Consider the following 18,350-nt stretch of genomic DNA (forward strand, 5'->3'; position numbering starts at 1 on the left):
ACACACAAGTGGTATACAATGTGATCCATCAGATATTATGAAACTCTAGGTAATCAAAACATAAAGACAATACAGACCAACACACAAATGCCTTTATCACACAAGTTTCTCAAAGGGTTGACCGTAAAGCAATAAAATAGTTGTTGAAATTTAATCATTTGAATCCTGTCTCTGCCACTCAGTAGCTACATGTGCTTGAGGAAGTTACTCAAGCTCTCCACACCTCTATTTCCTGGTCTGGAAAACAGTGATAGTGGTGAAAGGAGAGTAGTGTTTAGCTCACAGAGTGGTTATAAAGACTAGGTGAGGTACTAAGTTACAAAGTACTTGGAACAGTGCCTGTCACCGCAGGTCCACAGCAGCTGCTCTTCTCTACTTACGCATTATTCTTTTCCACTTAGATAACTACCAACTCTTGCTATCTGTCTTACTTCTGTAAGTCTAGCCAATCTTCATATGACACTGGAAAAATATACAAGATTTCCTGAAGGACGAAGGTTTTGAGTCAAAAATTAAGTAATAATAGAGACATGGTAGAAAATAACGGATACATGTCCAAGGCATAAGACAAATGGTGAGAAATCAGAAGTGAATTATGGAGAATGACAGGCTTTGACTGCCTTGGATCAGCAGGCATGGGGTGAGAAGTGCCAACCATTTTCAAAACCAGTCAAACCACAAACATTTTATTTACCACATCAAGTTTGCAATGCCCCATCACCGCCACCACAGCTACTGGCCAGGAGCCTCTTTGCACTGCATAACCTCTTCCACTTGCTCCCCATATCGATAGACTCAAGGAGAAAAAAATCCCTCAGACAATAAAAATGAAGGTCTCCCTGAAACATAATCCTCACTTAATTTCCCATGAAAAGTAAACAAAAAGTAATTCTTTTCTTTTTTAGTGTTTTTTTATTTATTTTTTAGAGACAGAGAGAGATAGCATGAGCAGGGAAGGGTCAGAGAGAGAGGGAGAGACAGAATCTGAAGCAGGCTCCAGGCTCTGAGCTGTCAGCACAGAGCCTGAGTGGGACTCAAACCCATGAACTGTGAGATCATGACCTGAGCCGAAGCCAGACGCTCAACAGACTGAGCCACCCAGGTGCCCCCAAAAATGAATTCTAAAGAGAAGCACAATGCACAGATTTTCCTTAGATCTGTTGCCTGACTCTCATTAGGTAGACATAGCTATCCTTTAGGCTGAAAGTCAAGGGTGCTGTCCATGGCTGGCAAATGGTTAAAAGCAATTCAGGGGGACACGGTCATTAAAGGGTGAAGAATCTCAGTCGAGACCGATGCACACTCTTGGATAGCTCTAAGGAGATCAGAATGGAACCAAAATCACTCACCTGACGCTCATTCCCACGGAACAGCATATAATATAAAATAATAAGAGAAAAGACTGACCAGGGTTAAGCGGCTAGACAGGAGGAGACACTTGTATCACTCTTCTGTCGGAGACTCTGCCGACAGAAGAGTGATACAAGCAAGGACAAAAAAAGAGAAGATTTTCAAAGAGTCATAAAGAATTGTGGCAAGATATGACAGCAAATTAGACATACTGGTTAAAAGTTAATGAGGCTTGAAGATCACCCAAGATAATAGGATTTAGGAGGAGACAGAAAGTAGGTACTTCTGCAATTATGACAAGACCAGCCCTGGGAGAGAGGATGTATGTGGAATCACAAGTTTAGTCTTGTCATGTTTAATTTTAGGTAAAAGCAAGTAGCCAGGTAGAAGAATCCTATGGGTAGCTGGAAAATCAGAATATTAGGGAGCATTTCTAACGGTTCAGAATGCCAACCAACTCACAATTGTGTTGATTTAAGAGCTTTCTCTCATCAGCAGTGATATGTCTTTCAATGACAAGCTATTAAAACATGACATAGGTACACAAAGGATTTGGAATGAGTTAAAACTGAGCAATAATACATTATGAATTATGGACAAAAAGTGCGACTGTTTGAACCGTAAGTTCGATATATAAAGACGATTTTGTGGAGAATAACTACCAGATTTTTCTATTAAATAAAAAAACATTTATGTCACTGTCAGACACAGAATATTAGGCACATGGATCATTATTCTGACTTCAGATAGTATTTCACAGATTTATTATATCACATAAAGTATAATATTACTTTAAGTTCTATGAATCACATTTTTAGCTTCTATTCACATTCTTACCTACATTCTCCCGTGTCAGTTTTTCTTGATGGACTTAACATATAAAACCAGTCATAAAACAGTCAAAGGAAACTGGAGACTTTTTTTAATACAATCATTGGTTAGTGTTAAACTTTAAATAAAAAAGACTTACCACATTGTCCTTCATCTTTCTCAGTTTATCATCTATCTCTCTCAGCCGGTTTTGCTGATCCCGTTGTTCTTTGGTTTCCCGAAGTACCTTTTCTCCGGGAGTTATTTCCATATTTTTATTATCATCATTAAGGTCAGGCTCCTAATTAAAAAAAACAAAATCACGCACAGGCTGGAAATACACCATCACATGTCACCCCAAAGCAACTGAACTTTGAAGGTTGGTTCTGCTTGTCAAACAATATTTCTTCCCTTCAGAAATAATATTCAGGAGCACCTGGGTGGCTCAGTTGGCAGACAATCTGATTCTTGATCTCAGGTCTTGATTTCAGGGTCAGGAGTTCAAGCCCCACATTGGGTATGGAAACTATTTTTTAACAAATAATATTCATAATTCCCTATGAAATTCATAATTTCTCCTCTTTGAAGGAGAAAGGTCCAACTATACATAAGACAAGTAAGAAGATAAATTCAATCATCTGGAAAGCAAGAAGTTACAGTGAAAAGAGCAGTGGCCAGGAAGCTGCAACCTGGGCTCTGGTCCCTACTCTGTACATATCAGCTCAAGATCTTGGGTAAATCACACTTTCTCTGGACTCCAAGTCCATCATACATAAATAACAAGGAAAAAAATCCTGCCTATCCCTGCTATGAGAGGCAGATGTTTACTAGTGAACTGGAAGGGGCAAAGTCAGAAGTTTTGAATCCTGACTAAGATGGCCTTAGGAAGATCAACTAACCTGTCTGAACTTCAGTTTCAGCATCTACAAAACAATAATAGTATCTGGCCCCAAAGTCATCACAGTATGTAGTAGGCACGCAACAAATCTTAGTGCCTAACAAATGTGAGTTAAATGTGTCCTCTGAAAAGAATAAGAATTACATAATGGAAGTATTTCACTATTATCAGCAATATTTGAATGGACAGAACCATAATCATTCAAAGTTAATATTATTTCTAGGGAGAAAAAATGGGTATTTGACAGTAAGTTGGCCTTTTATCTATAACTAAACTTCCTATCTTTTCTCCACAGATCTCCTACTCTATGTTGCCGTGCAGGTAACTGACATAATGTCATATATGTCATATATGAAGTTACTCAAACCAGAATCCTCCTACATTCTCATCCCTTATAGAGCTTGTATCATGCCCAAAATCTACCCCAAGTAGGAAGTACTTGTATCCTGTTTCTCTCTGAAGATGCTTCCTTTTCTTGTATTTGGGGTTATTTTGGTGCCTTGGGACCTCGCTCTGTGATGAAAAACATTGATTCAGAAAAAGTATTGGTTATGCAGATTACCGGCCACTTCCTACTGAAGAGAGAGGAGCAGCACTGTCTCCAGACAACCTAAGATGAAGCTGGAACATTTCTAAGACACTGAATTACAGGGACTTTGTTAATTAGCAATTGATAAATGAAACAGAAAATTCAAGTTTTTTAAGAAGAAGAAAAGTACATGTAAAGCTACACATTACCCTCTATCTACACTTTATGTCATATGATTTTAATATTTGACATTGTCACTACTCTTTAAATAATTTGTAACTTGTTTTATTATTTCATTTTTTATTTTTTTATTTTTATTTTTTTTAGAGAGAGAGAGAGTACATGAGTGAGGGAGAGGGGCAGAGAAAGAGAGAGAGAAAATCGTAAGCAGGCTCCATGCTCAGCACAGAGCCGAATGTAGAGTTGGATCCGACAACCCTGGGATCATGACCTGACCCTACATCAAAAGTCAGATGCTCAAATGACTGAGCCACTCAAGTGCCTTGTTATGCAGTTTTAATTTACAGGTACTTAGCATATTTCTTTTGTGACTGCTTCTTTTTCATAGAACTTGGATCACACCATACTGTCATTTTCAATTTGAATTTTTTCACTTATCAATGTAAGTTTATTATTTTTCTATATCATTGTTTCTCAAAATCAACCTAATCTCATAATATTCTATTACAAATTCCATTTTTTTAAATGACAGGAAAAGTATAATTTTTTATAAATCTAAAAATATTTAGCCTTTGGGATAAATGTCTCACTACCTTCAATTTTGCTTGAAGGGTCACCATCTCACTTCCTAACACTCCCCATTAAGGCCTCCTCTCTTCCTCACTGCCTCATCATTCACCTGAACCAGTGCTTTTCTAACTCCAGGGGTCTTCGGACTCACCCACAGAGCCTGGGAAACTTTTCAAAGGCCCCCAGCCTCCACACTGGAGATTCTGACTGAACAGGGGACTGACAGCCTGAATAAAAGTACTTGAAACCGTGAGACCTATCCACTTAAGCTACTGCGTGAGCCTCTAAACTAATCTGAGTGCCACCAGTCTCCCCATTCACTCCACCCTTTGCAGAGAGGCCACGGAGCAAAGCCATGGAGCAAAGTCCTCGATCATTCCTGGCCTGACCCTGCCTAGCTCTTCAGCCACGTCTCCCATTGCTTGAGTCTCAGACCCAAAACCATGGCAACATTCACTACTCTAGTTCTCCACTACTCCATGCCCCTTTCCTCCAGCTCCTCGGAAACATTCCTACTCGTTTTGAGTACAAATATATTTCCCCTATAAAATGTTCCCTCACACACTTAGGAAGGACAATTATTCTCTTGGTCATGCCACACGTTCCCTCATCGCAGTCACCACACTGCCACTGCTCAGACAAGGACCATGACTAATCCCACTCTGTATCCCAACACAAACTATAACCCTGAAGCTGCAGAAGCACCGGCCAACAGACTGTACAGCTGACCTGTGGGTAACACGAGTTTGAACCACACAGGTCCACTTTCGCACAGATTATTTTTCAATAAACAATACACTACTATAGATGTATTTTCTCTTCCTTATGATTTCTTTAATAACCTTTTCTTTATCTTACTTTATTGTAAGAATACAATATATAACATATACAGCATACAAAATATGTGTTCATCAACTGTTTACATCATGGGTAAGGCTTCCACTTGGCAGTAGTTAAGCTTATGGAAAGTCAGAAGAACACAAGTTTTCCACTGCATTGAGGGTCAGCGCCCCTCTTCCCTGCACTGTTCAAAAGTCAACTATAATTTGGTTCTCAGAACTCTGTTCACACTAATGTTTCAATGAAATTTATGTTGTATATAAATTTATTTTTTAAGTGTGTATATATACATGTATATATATATATTTTTTTTTTGAGAGAGAGAGAGACAGAGAGTGCGCACTGGGAAGGGGCAAAGAAAAAGGTTTAGAGGTAATCCCAAGCAGACTCCATGCTGTCAGCACAGCCTGACACAGGGCTTGAAGTCACAAATTGTGAGACCATGACCTGAGCTTAAATCAAGAGTCAGAAGCTAACTGCCTGAGCCACCCAGGCGCCCCCTATATTGTATAAATTTCTAATGAGGACACAATTAAAAGAGTATTTCAATTTCAAGAAGCAATTATTTTACATTTTGTTTCCCACAAAAGAGGACTCACTTCTGCTAGCTCTTAATCTCTGTAAGCATCCAGAGAGTGAATTATTATCATGAATATTTTTAAGAAGAAAACCTAATGTTACGGGGGCATTTGGAAAAGATAGTATGAAGGTCCCTCTGCAGCTTTCAGCATTCAGCATTTCATGAACTTTTATAAAGATATATCTACCATGAAGTAAGATATCACAGTGTCTTAGTCCATCTGAGTTGCTACTATGGAAGACCATACTGAATATGCCTTATAAACAACAGAAATATATATCTCGTGGTCCTGGAGGCTTAGAAATCCAAGATCAAGGCAGTGACAGACTTGGTATCTAATAAAGGCCTGCTTCCCAGTTCCTAGATGACCATCTTCTTTGCTGTGTCCTCACACGGCAGAAGGGATGAAAGAGTTCTATGCGTCTTTTTTTAACAGGGCACTAATCCTCTTCATGGGGGCTCCACCTTCATGACCTAATCACCCCCTCAAAGTTCTGACCTCCAAATACCACCACATTGGGAATCAGATTTGAACATACAAATTTTGAGAGGACACAAATGTTCAGTCTATAAATTATAGTGAGATGAAAAACATCCAAGTTGGATTTCATTTTTTAATGGAAATCTCTTTAAGAGACAGCATTTTAATAATTTTTAACTTTGACTTTTTTAAATTTTGGAGTAGGCAAAGACACAAAGAAAAAAATATTTCTAATTCAGACTTCATCAGTACTTTAAATTTTGCTTTTCAAAGCCACCATTAAGACAATCCAGACTGAGAGTAAAATATTACAACACACAAACCTGTCAAAGAACTTGTATCCAAAATATGTGAGGAACTCACACAATTCAATAATAAAATAAGGAAGAATAAATACTAAAAAAAGACCATTTGGCTTTAAGACGAATTGAATAGACACTTCATAAAAGAAGACATGTGAATGACAATAAGCACATGAAAAAGTCCTATACATCATTAAGTACTCAGGAAAATGTAAAACCAAAATCAAATATCACTATACAGCCACAAAAATGGCCCAGGTGAAAAATTTTGTTCACACCAAATGTTGGAAAGGTATGGACTAAGAGGAACTCTCAAGTGTTATTGGTGGGAGTGTACAAATGGTGCAACCACTTTGGAAAATTGTTTGGTAGTTTCTTAAAAAGTTCTCTGTTGGTCTTTCCTATGACCCAGCAGTTCCACTCCTGTGGATCTACCCAAGAGAAATGAAAATATATGACTGAAGCCTTGTACACAAATGTTCCTAGCAGCTTTACGCATATAGGCAAATGGCCATGACACAAAAGTGATAAACAAACAAACAATGGGAGAACACCTGACTCAAGCTAGGCCAATCAGACTCTTTCTCCTTGACCTCTGTCTTGTGGGTAAGGGTCAATCAATGTGGCAAGAGACTGGAGAGCAGGAGAAAAGAAAGCTTGCAATATTTTTCCCTTCTCCTCCCTGCTCTGGCATAAAGGTTTTGGTAGCAATATATCCCTTGGGTGCCCATCAGGAGAATTTTCTTAGATTCAACTGAATATTCATGCTCAAAGACAGAGGCCACACATGGAGCTAGACTACTTAGATAAACATAGGACAGGAAACACGGCAGGGTAGTATCCGGTATCCCTCGTCAATGGGAGTTTTTGCTACAGTCTGAGTCATGACAGTATAGGTACAGGGGGAAGGGAGCTACTCTGGCTCGAACGCTTCATATCTCATAAGAACACCATCTCTTGAAATGACCCCACAAGCACACCCCACAGGGTCCCAGCAAGGGACATGCCCAGTCTCAAGAATCACTGCACTTAGTGAGACCGACAGTGCAGCTTCTCCACCAGGCCTTTATAATTCCCCCAATCCCTGGGTCCTCTTTAACATGAGCAAAGTTGCCTCCGAACATTGCGAACACTCCAACTTTCATTGTATTGCCAGGGAAGCAGTTACAACATTAACTACAGCTCGAATTCTCACGTTGAAGGGGGAAGGATTGGTTAATCCTTTGCCCACACCTTCTGTGATTACAGTTTTGGATGGCAAAACTATAAATGTAAGTTTATCATTCTCTCACAGCTCCAGCTCTTCCTAAGCTCCAATACACTTTTTCTTCCCCTACCCACTGTTGCTAGTCCCTGTGTGTCCAATTGTCACATATTGGCTCCTTTAAATCTACAGTTTCCTAACTTACTCACCTTCAAAATCCAAGCTGAATGTTTTCTCTTTCTTGCTCAAAATTCTGTTACAGTGTGTGTGTGTGTGTGTGTGTGTGTGTGTGTGTGTATTTGCAGAGAAGGAAACAGAAAGGAAATTGAATTTGATGGTAAAAATTTTTATTCTTTCATCTTATTTTTCTGAGATATTTTTGTATTTCCTGAATTTTTTATAATAAACATGTATGAACTTCATAAGCAGAAGTCATATTTTATTTTTAAGAAAACAGAAATATTATTCTACCAAGGCTATTTCTGTTCTACTCTGACAATGTGACTCTGTACCCAAAGGTATTGGCCCTAAGGTTAGATTTTAGCCCCAGTTCTTCTGGTATAACCAGCTATATACTTTTAAGTAAGCCACTTTCTCTTTTTGAGTCTCAAGTTATTCCAAAAAACTTTCTTCCAACCCTCATGAGTTTTGTAATTCTTTACAGTTAAACCCAAGGATATGTAACAGCCTTCCTCAGTTGTAGTCTGAGAGCATAACCATACAGTTCAAATATTTGAAGGACAGCAAGCAATGAAAGAGAGGCCAACAGGAGGCACACAAAAAAAGAAGGTAATCATTGATTCTGACAAAAAAAAAAAACCCCACTGGTATTTTCAAGAAGCTCTGTCATACCAGGAGAGGTTCTGTTGTCATATTAAAGTGCCAAATGGTACTATGTGTTTTCATGATCAACAGGAAATATCTTGGGATGCCTGGCTAGCTCAGTTGGTTATGCATCCAGCTTCAGCTCAGGTCATGATCTCACAGTACATAGGTTGGAGGCCCGCATCAGGCTCTGTGCTGACAGCTTGGAGCCCGGAGCCGGCTTCAATTTTCTGACTCCCTCTTCTCTCTCCCCCTCCCCACTCCCACTCTGTATCTCTCTCTCTTAAAAATAAACATTTAAAAAAAATTTTAAGAAATACCTTGATTTCCTATGGTAGAACTGTTTTGAGCAGATTCCCTGACCAGCCATATCATTTCTGTTTTTGAAGCATCCAGGAATGTTTTTATTCAGGAAAGTAAAATTCAGTTCAGTAAAGGCTCTCTGTGATATGCACAGAATATCCAAGGGGCCACCAAAAGAAAACGGTCCCTGAGGTCAATAGATATTTGTTGATTTGACTAATTGACTGCCAACAGATTTTAAGTTCAACCTTAGAAAAATATCTGTGGTGTTGACCAAGCCAACAGGGATCTCTGAAGCTAACTAAACAGAAAAATACAAACCTGCCTAAATAAAGCCAGCTAGCCCTGTGTTTTTAAACAAAAGCTATCCTTTTCCAAAGGCAATTGCTCTTTTCTGTCTTCAGGTGGGTTATTTGCCTAGCAGTAGCAGAGGTAGAGAAAAAAAACCTTCCAACCAAATTGTTTTTACCCTTTTAGAATATTGCCATGAAATGAAAGAAACCTTGACTACACAGGAGACTTAACATAGAAAAATAAAGAAATATAAATACAAATTTAAAGTAATCTGCAAAACATAGGTGGCAAGAAGACTTCTACAGATTCATTTGGGAAATGTTTGACAGGTTAGCAAGGACATTTGAAGAAACTTCTTGTTCATTCCCCAATTGTGAAATCGATGCATACTTCTCACATGGCATACATACTTCTATAGTTTTTGGAAGTGAGCCAATGGTCAATAAGATTTCTGTGGTTGTGACTAGCATACAAAAAAAAATTCCTAGATTCCTGCCTTCAACCAGCAAATTAAGTAATTTGACATCAAGTACACCGGATAGCTATTAGTGGAACTCTGCAAACCCCTGGACTCAGCAATAAAACGTGTTACAGGATTACATGTCAAACACATGAGCTAAAGTTGAAACAGGAAGAGACAAAAAACAGTTAACTGTTGTTGTCAACAATCGTATGCTTTTGGTAAGAAAAAAGATGAAAACAACTACAATTTTCCTCAATCAAATGTTTGTAAGTTTTTTTTTACAGGTCTTAACAAAATGTGTACAACTGAACCAACATTTTAAGAAATAAATAAATAAATAAAATTAAGGAAGACCTTTATATTCAATTAAACCACTTGGTTTAAGAACAAAGAAATGCCTCTTGAAATGAGGGCAATTTTGAAGACCCTCTCCCAACCAGAAAAAAAATCTAATCATGAACTGGAATTCTAGATTTAGTAAGACTGATTGCATGAAACATGAATAAATTACACTTCTTTACAAGAGCCAAACAGAACAGAATTTATTATTGAATCCAGTTGCTAAGGACTTAAGAAACTGAATACCTACACAATTCCTATTACTTAGATATTTCTGGAGAAAGTTGGAATCTAATACAGCTACAAATAAGAAATATAGTAACTAAATTATAGAACATCAGTCAATTTTATGGTGGGATTTACAATACAAGGAAAAAACTAACTGGTTTGTTGGAGGGTTAGGGGATGGATGTAGAAAGGTATGCTTAGTCAAACCACAGATCTTAAGAAAAAATTGCTTCAATTAGTTCTCTTCGGCTAAGATGAAATGAAAATAAGAAGCAGATGTCAAAATGGCAACCACGTGGTATTATTCACATTACAGCAATAGCAGTAACTTGCCATTCTTCCTTCTGAAAGTGACCACATGCTTTGTTTTACACTAAGGAAATCAGATATATGAAAGCCAAATTCTGCCTTTAAAATATTGCCATAAAGTTAAGAGCCAGGCCAGGGTATCCTATGACAATATCCTAATCAGCAAGCTCAAAATAAAAAGATTTCTTAATTGCTCCTTTCACAACAACTTCCTTAATCTCTGAGTCGCATTACTGATATCCCTCAAATTATTTTGACTCAAGTACGTTTATCATCCTGGGCTCATGTGCCTACCAACTGAGCACCTTACTAGTTGCCACAGTCAGTAAGTCAGAAAGTCTGGGAGTTTCAACTTGTTTGGGAAACTTTTTCTTGACCAACATTTAAAAAAAAAAGTCTCCAATGGAATTTTTTAAATAGCATGCCTTCAGCAAATAACCTTTCCTTTCTCCGCTAGCACAGACTTTCTGTACTTTTCATAAGATCATTTCCATATTGTGATACTTCTTTCACTGTGTGGTCATCCTACAAGCTGCTTTAAGGTCAGACATGAAGCTGCATAGTAATCTGAATATTCAAAGTCAACCACCACAGCATGTCCTATGAAACAAGCAGGCTTTCAAAGATGTTTTGATGGCCTGTTCAGGAGCTGGGTCAGTAACCTAAATGCATGCAGTAGGCCTCAGGGCCTGCAACACGATATGGAGCCATGAATACTGTGGCAAACTGGAGAATTTGTGCTCCGCGGAAAACAGGAGTTGCTACTCAGATCAGTCCTGCAGTTTACCAAGCAAGGATTCAGGTGTGAGGTTGCCAGATTCTCTAATTTCTCAAGAAAAACTAGACATTTAGACATTTATATGAATTAACCCAATTTTTAAATGTTGGCTAAAAAAACTGTAACCCCTTCGTGGGCTAAAGGAAATCCTCATGTGAGTCAGCTTTGCCCTGAAGGCCACATATTTTCAACCTTATGCTGTATAATGGCAGTCTTCTCTGGGCCTCTAACCCCTTCTGCCTTTTATTTTTAAATTTATTTTTGAGAGACAGAGAGAGACCGCACAAGCAGGGGAGGGTCAGAGAGAGAGGGAGACACAGAATCCGAAGCAAGTTCCAGGCTCTAAGCTAGCTGTCAGCACAGAGCCTGATGTGGGGCTCGAACCCACTAACCGTAGGATCACGACCTGAGCCGAAGCCAGATGCTTTACCGACTGAGCCACCCAGGTGCCCCGCTTCTGCCTTTTTTACTCGTTCCTTTTCTGCCTCCTGTCCCTCACTTGTGGAACTGGACTTTCTTGATATTCCCTTTGGGTGTGCTTTCTCTCTCTCCCTAGAACCCCACTGCACTTTGCTTTTATAGCTTTCCATTGTGCTTACCTATGTTGTCTTATACCACAGTTATTTATGCATATCTAATGCCTCCGACAAGAAAATGTGCTCCTTAAGTCACTTAATATCCTTTTTAATGTTTATTTATTTTTTTGAGGGGGGTACAGAGAAAGAGAGTGAGAGAGAGGCAGAAAGGGGAAGGAGAGAGAAAGAATCCCAAGCAGGCTCTGAGCTGTCAGCACAGAGCCCGATGTAGGGCTCGATACCATGAACCATGAGATCATGACCTGAGCTGAAATCAAAAGTCAGACACTTCACTGATGGAGCCACCCAGGCGTCCCAAGTCACTTATTATTATAACAACAGTATCACTGGTTGAGTTTTGTGTCAGACACACGATAAGCACTTTACACAAATCACCTCATCCACCGTTTTAAAGGGCCCTAATATGTAAGTGATGAATCACTAAATTCGACTCCTGAAATCAATACTACACTATATGTTAATTAATTTGACTTTAAATAAAATGTTGGAAGGAAAAAAAAATTTTAATAAAAAATAGTAAAAAATAAAAGAGCCCTAAAGAATAATATTATTATTACTATTTTATAAATAAGGAAAGTAGGGTTCAGAGTGCTTCTATTTAATGCCCAGATTCTCAGAACCGGTAAGAGGAAGAACAAGAACTTGAAGGGAGGCTTTTGACTCCCCAGTTCTACATTGGCCTGGCTCATCTGTCAGCACCCTACAATTCCTACACAGTAAGCACTTGATTGATACTGTTGAATCAATTGCTGAAAACCAGAAATTCCCATTCTACTTAAAAGACATTCTTTCATAAGGAGCAGGAAGAAAAATTACTGATGAGTTAATGGTTTGCAGAAGGGTTAAAAATAAAAATAATGTGAATATGTGCTATGCATATTTGTGGTTCAGCAAGAGATTGGAGTCCATTCATCAACTGCACAGATATACAAGGTTTAACCAAGATACTTTTCAATGTATTTATCCAGAAAGAATTCCAGTCCAAAAATAATATCTGCAAAATAATTTGCCATGTTAGCATTTCTGGCTTGAAAATTCAACAGGCAATGCTGGTTTTAGTTAGAAATGAGGAAATGCCAAGAGGAAATTGAACAAAAGCTCAAAAGATTTTTTTTGCATGCAAGAGGCATTAATTATTTCTTTTCATCAACTATGATGTTACATTTCTGTTTCTGCATCCAGTGGGAATCCCAAAATGCAGTTTTTGCTTTTCTCTCTAAACCTATGTTGTTTCACATAAAAATATATTATCTCAATACGTGATAACTAAGTAATATACTGGTTTTCCCTTTTAGTATTTTTTAAATATTTTATCTGAACTATAAATGTGAATTCTGAAAGTATGATTTCAATGATGATGACAGAATCTTACCATAGTCGCTTTACTGAAGTCCTAACAGCTAAGAAAAACCTCTATATTCTCAGTCTCTCTCTCTTTTTTTTTATAACTTTTTATGTTTTATTTACTTTTGAGAGAGAGATCACAAGTGGGAGAAGGGCAGAGAGAAAGGGGAAGACACAGAATCGGAAGGAAGTTCCAGGCTTTGAGCTGTCAGCACAGAACCTGATGGGGGGCTCGAACTCATGAGCTGTGAGATCATTACCTGAGCTTAAGTCAGATGCTCAAATGACTGAGCCACCCAGGCGCCCCTCTCAGTCTCTCTTTAAAGAATAACATTTCACTGTCATGAAAAGAGTATTTTCTGTCTTTGGGATCACTATTCAGCCTTGCCATCTCAGCTACTCTTGAAATCCAACAACATAAAAATAACCACAAAATCAGGTGTAAAGCAAAAAGAACAAAGAGTATCCCTGAACAATTTTATTTTCTTCTCTTGGCTACCTCCTTTTGGGAAATGGAACCTCGTAACTTGAATAAACTAGCAACACAACTGGTATCAAAGTCCTGGGGTACATTTGAGTAGGGAGAGAGATTCCAATTCTCTGTTTTCTGCTTTTACCCCAATCCAGAAATGAGTGGTTTCTACGATCACTAATCTTGCTGGGTGAGGGCTCAGAAGCAGCTGTGCCCAGCCCTTGCAAACATACCCAAGGAAGCCAAGATGGTTCCATAAAAGTTTTGCCAGTGACCAAATTTTCTTTGGAATATCTTAACACTACTCTTTCCCCTTGAAGCAGTTTCAACCGGCCCAAAGCCAGAACCCCAACCTTCAATTGATGGCTTAGAGACTCAATATAAAGCAGAACGATTACCTACAGAATATTTATTTTTAAACTTCTTTGAGGAACAAAAAAAATCATATGCATCTAAGATTGTACAGAAAATGATTTGGTGAAATGTCCACAAAACGGGTAGAGGGTTAATAGAATAGCAAAACACTGGCCATTTTCTGTTTAGGTGAAAACCGCCACCCAACCCCAGACCAGATCCCATGAAGTACTGTGATATGGGGGTAAAAAAAAAATTTTTCCTTTTACAAATCTGCTGTTACTCTTCTGTTTTTCTAAACAGAAAACTGTGAAAGAGTATTTGAGAAACTATCCAGGGAGGAAATGCATTCATTTCAAAATCCTCCCAGGAGAGACGTCATGAGCACAGTGAGTGAAAGCTTCACTGCTTGATGTGAAATGAACAGAGCTGGAAGAATACAGCAGCATCAGGGACAAGCAACTGCCATTGCGAACACTTAGAACCCAAGGACTTAATAGCAATAGAGGATAAATGAGCACTGTATTGATTTTCTTCACTATCCTGTCTCCCGATCGTGATCAAGAATTAGCTTAAATCATAAAGATATAATAACAGTAAAATAAATATTTCCTAAGTGACCCTTCCCAGAAAATTACCAACTGAAAGAAAAATGAAAAGAAAGTGGCAGTCACCAAAGGAAAACACACACAATGCACACACTTATGGAAATTACTATCATTGCCCTTGTAATTATGAAAAAAGCAATTGGGAAGAAACCTCTTTAGTTAACAAGCAAACTGTCCAATTATGTCAACGAGCTTTAACACGTGAACCTGAACAGTCTGTGTATTCTTAAATTAAATCCACCTGCTCACTGTGGTTTTCATGTCTTGGAGAAAAGTCAGAAGTTGGTGAGGCTGCAGAAAGTTCCTGGAGCTTTGTGTCAATTTCGGCAAGCTGCTGGTGCTGGGTGACGGCAAGTGTGTATCCTTCTCCTGGGAGGAGCCCAGACTGATGGCCCTAAGAGGAAACAAGAGTCACCAGGGTCAGTCCCATGCTACATCTTCCCCAAAATACACCTTTCAGACTGCTACACCAATGCTCAGGACTTCACACACACACACAATACAAAAACAAAACAAAACCACAAAATTAACATTGGGATAGCAAAAGAAAAAAATTAGTAATTTACGGTTTCATGGTCTGCCAAATCTGTATAAAGATATCCTACAGTTTGTGGGGGGTTTCCTCTGTGGCATAACTCTCTTGGCCTTATAGTGTGGTCTTGTAGCATTCTCATTTCTCCACTTTGAAAAAGTAGTTTGTGATATGGCGAATAGGAAGAAATCATGTTAACCCTATAACAAACATGGTATTTTCAAGATTTGTCCTGAAAAGTAACATAGGGTCTGTAAATGCAGTTGTTTAGGTTTCATGAGCCTATTGATCATCTAACTCCTTATTCAACCAATATTCATGTCATAATGGGTTAAAACCCATTCATAACATTCATTCAAAAATCTTGTACTCAGTGCCCACTGAACATAGCCATTGCACTGGGTGCTGGTGATTCAGTAGGAATCTAATAAGTTCTGCCCTTAGGAGTTCTCAGTCTTCTGGCAGCAAAGACTTTAACAAGGGATGAAGAGTGCTGGTAAACCCAAGGCGCCATGGGGACCAGTGAGGGTTAACTAACCTTCGTGGACAAGAAGAAGCAGAAAGACAAAGTGGTCGGAGAAGGCTCCCTGGAGGAGATAATCAATCTGAATCACATCTTAATCAAGGAAACAACATGGCCAGCTATGCATTTTAAAACTAGAACTGGCTTGGTCAAAACTGGAAACAGAAAACCAGGTTAAGAAGCAAAAGCCATAATGTAGAACAAAAGTGATGAGCACCTAAACTAAGGAATATTTTCTGGGAATACAGAACATAGGACACTTCCAGAGATAGTTGCAAAGTAGAAATTACAGAATCAGGAGATCATTTGATGGAAGAGTGGAAGGAGGAGTAAGGATCAAAGATAAAAACCAAATTCTGGATTTTGAGAACTAGGGATATAGTGGTCATATTGACCAAGCTAGAAAATACAGAAGACATAATAGGTTTGAGGAGAAAAATGATGAATTCTGTTTGGGACCTTCTGATATTCATAAATATCCCTCGGATATCCACAAATTATGGTAGGCGGCTAAATATGTTTGTCTGAAGTTCAGATAGAGACCTAGAGACCTGTATATAAATATTTTGGACTCACCCACCTATCTATAGTGGTTCAAACTCTGGAACCTCGGGACTGGATGAGGTCACACAGAGAAACATGTAATGCAAAGACAGAAAAATCATGAAAACACTAGGAATAAAGGGACAAGTGGAGGGTAAGGAAGGTTAAGAATTTTATACACTTTGGTTTCATGACTCTAATACCAGGAATCAATCCGTAGGCAGTAACCAGAAGGGATACATGCAAAACTTATGCAGAAAGAATTACATGTCTCCCCCTGACCCCAGCATCCAATGTCCCTTCCTGTTTCGGTGAAGCCAAGCACTGCATAAGACTTGGTAGGAGACAAATCCCCACCAGACACACCTTCTTCCCACCCACTGTCATCAAGAAGAGAAGCAAATGAGGGGCGCCTGGGTGGCTCAGTTGATTAAGCATCCGACTTTGCCTCAGGTCATGATCTCACAGTCCATGTGTTAGAGCCCCGCATAGGGCTGACAGCTCAGAGCCTGGAGCCTCTTCAGATTCTGTGTCTCCCGCTCTCTCTGCCCCTCCCCCACTCACTCTCTGTCTCTCTCTCTCTCTCTCAAAATAAAATAAAGAGATAAAAATATTTAAAAAGAAGAAGAAGAAGAGAAGCAAATGACCTAGAATCAGGCAATCAGAAGTGAACACCCTGGACTTGGACTCTCAAGGGAGGGAGAGAGAGATGCAAAGATACAGAGGAAGCGGGGCAGTGATTGATGGTGACAGCGGTGACCTGGAGCATCCAGTGTTGATAGCAGTAAGGGTGGCAGCAATGATCATCTAGTAGGGGAGTCTGGTGGCTGTGAGGCAGCCCCTAACCGGCCTGCTTCCTGGGAGTTTCTGAAGCCATGTTTCTGGGTACCTTGATATTGACCCGGATTAAACATATGGTTCTCCAATCTTCCCACCGAGTCTGTGGACTACCCAAGTTTCCCAATACATTTATTCCTTTTCTTTTTATTGAAGTCCATCTCTGTTTCTTGCAACTCAGAACACTGACTCATATGTCTTTTGCCACGTCATTTATAATAAAACAATCGCAAAACTCCCAAATGTCTAAAAACAGGGAAAACTGAATAGATTGTAGTCTATCGATACAAGGCTATGATACAATAAGAAACATTTTAAATATACTTAGACATTGGGATATGAAAGCTATACATAATTATAAGAAAAGATATTACTTAATTAGTCATGAATAAAAAACTCCAGCTAATTCTTCCTAAATAAAAGTATATAAATACTGTACAACCTAAGTGAGAAATAATAAGGAGTCAGACACACAACAAAATAAAACTATAATCAGTGACTAAACATTGGTCAATAAATTTTAAATTCTTGTTTGAATGGAATTGTTTTAATGACACTAGAAATAAAAGAGGATGTTAGATTAAATTCAAAAGAAATATAAATGTTTCATGCACTATGCTGTTACAGAGGGGAAATATATGTAATACGTAGTAGATGGCATCATGTTTTTTCCATCTAGCACCTTCTAGACACCCTTGCTAGGTGTGGGAAATTTGTAGCTTTTAGAAGTCTTGCCTCCCTAAGACAAAACACAGAAAATGCTCTTTCCCACCCTCCTTTACAGCTAGGGGCTCAGGTTCATAACCAAGGGTCTACAACCAAACTCACGCATTCAACACTGATTTTTTTTTTTAGTTTATTTATTTTTGAGAGAGAGACACTGAATGTGAGCAGGGGAGAGTCAGGGAGAGAGGGAGACACAGAATCAGAAACAGGCTCCAGGCTGTCAGCACAGAGCCTGACGCGGGGCTCGAACCCATGAACCATGAGATCATGACCTGAGCTGAGGTCAGCCGCTTAACCGACTGAGCCACCCAGGTGCCCCAACACTGATTTAGATACAAATAATTTGAGATACGATGTAGAACTCATTTTGGCAGTAAAGGCATTTGGCTTTGTGCCATTTGCTGCAAGTATAAATTCCCAACACAGAAGGAAATCTTTTAAAAAATGTTAAGTATCCTAGGGAGATTCAAGAGAATATCTCATCCACACAATTAAACATGCCACTATAAAGAACCACCCAAGGGCAAGAGTT

At 38.9% G+C, this 18,350-nt stretch overlaps 1 protein-coding gene across 2 annotated transcripts in view; it reads right to left on the reverse strand.

Moving 5' to 3' along the window:
* Positions 1 to 18,350, reverse strand: part of FSIP1 (fibrous sheath interacting protein 1) — a 183,464-nt gene that overhangs the window by 122,095 nt on the left and 43,019 nt on the right. For both annotated transcript variants that reach the window (XM_029952680.1, XM_029952681.1), the window contains exons 9-10: positions 14,899 to 15,051; positions 2,321 to 2,461 (exon numbers count right to left, since the gene is read on the reverse strand). In XM_029952680.1, coding sequence (XP_029808540.1) covers positions 2,321 to 2,461; positions 14,899 to 15,051 — 294 coding nt within the window. The remainder of the gene's footprint in view (positions 1 to 2,320; positions 2,462 to 14,898; positions 15,052 to 18,350) is intronic.

The sequence above is a fragment of the Suricata suricatta genome, chromosome 9, assembly GCF_006229205.1.
Source record: "Suricata suricatta isolate VVHF042 chromosome 9, meerkat_22Aug2017_6uvM2_HiC, whole genome shotgun sequence".
Taxonomy (NCBI): Eukaryota; Metazoa; Chordata; class Mammalia; order Carnivora; family Herpestidae; genus Suricata; species Suricata suricatta.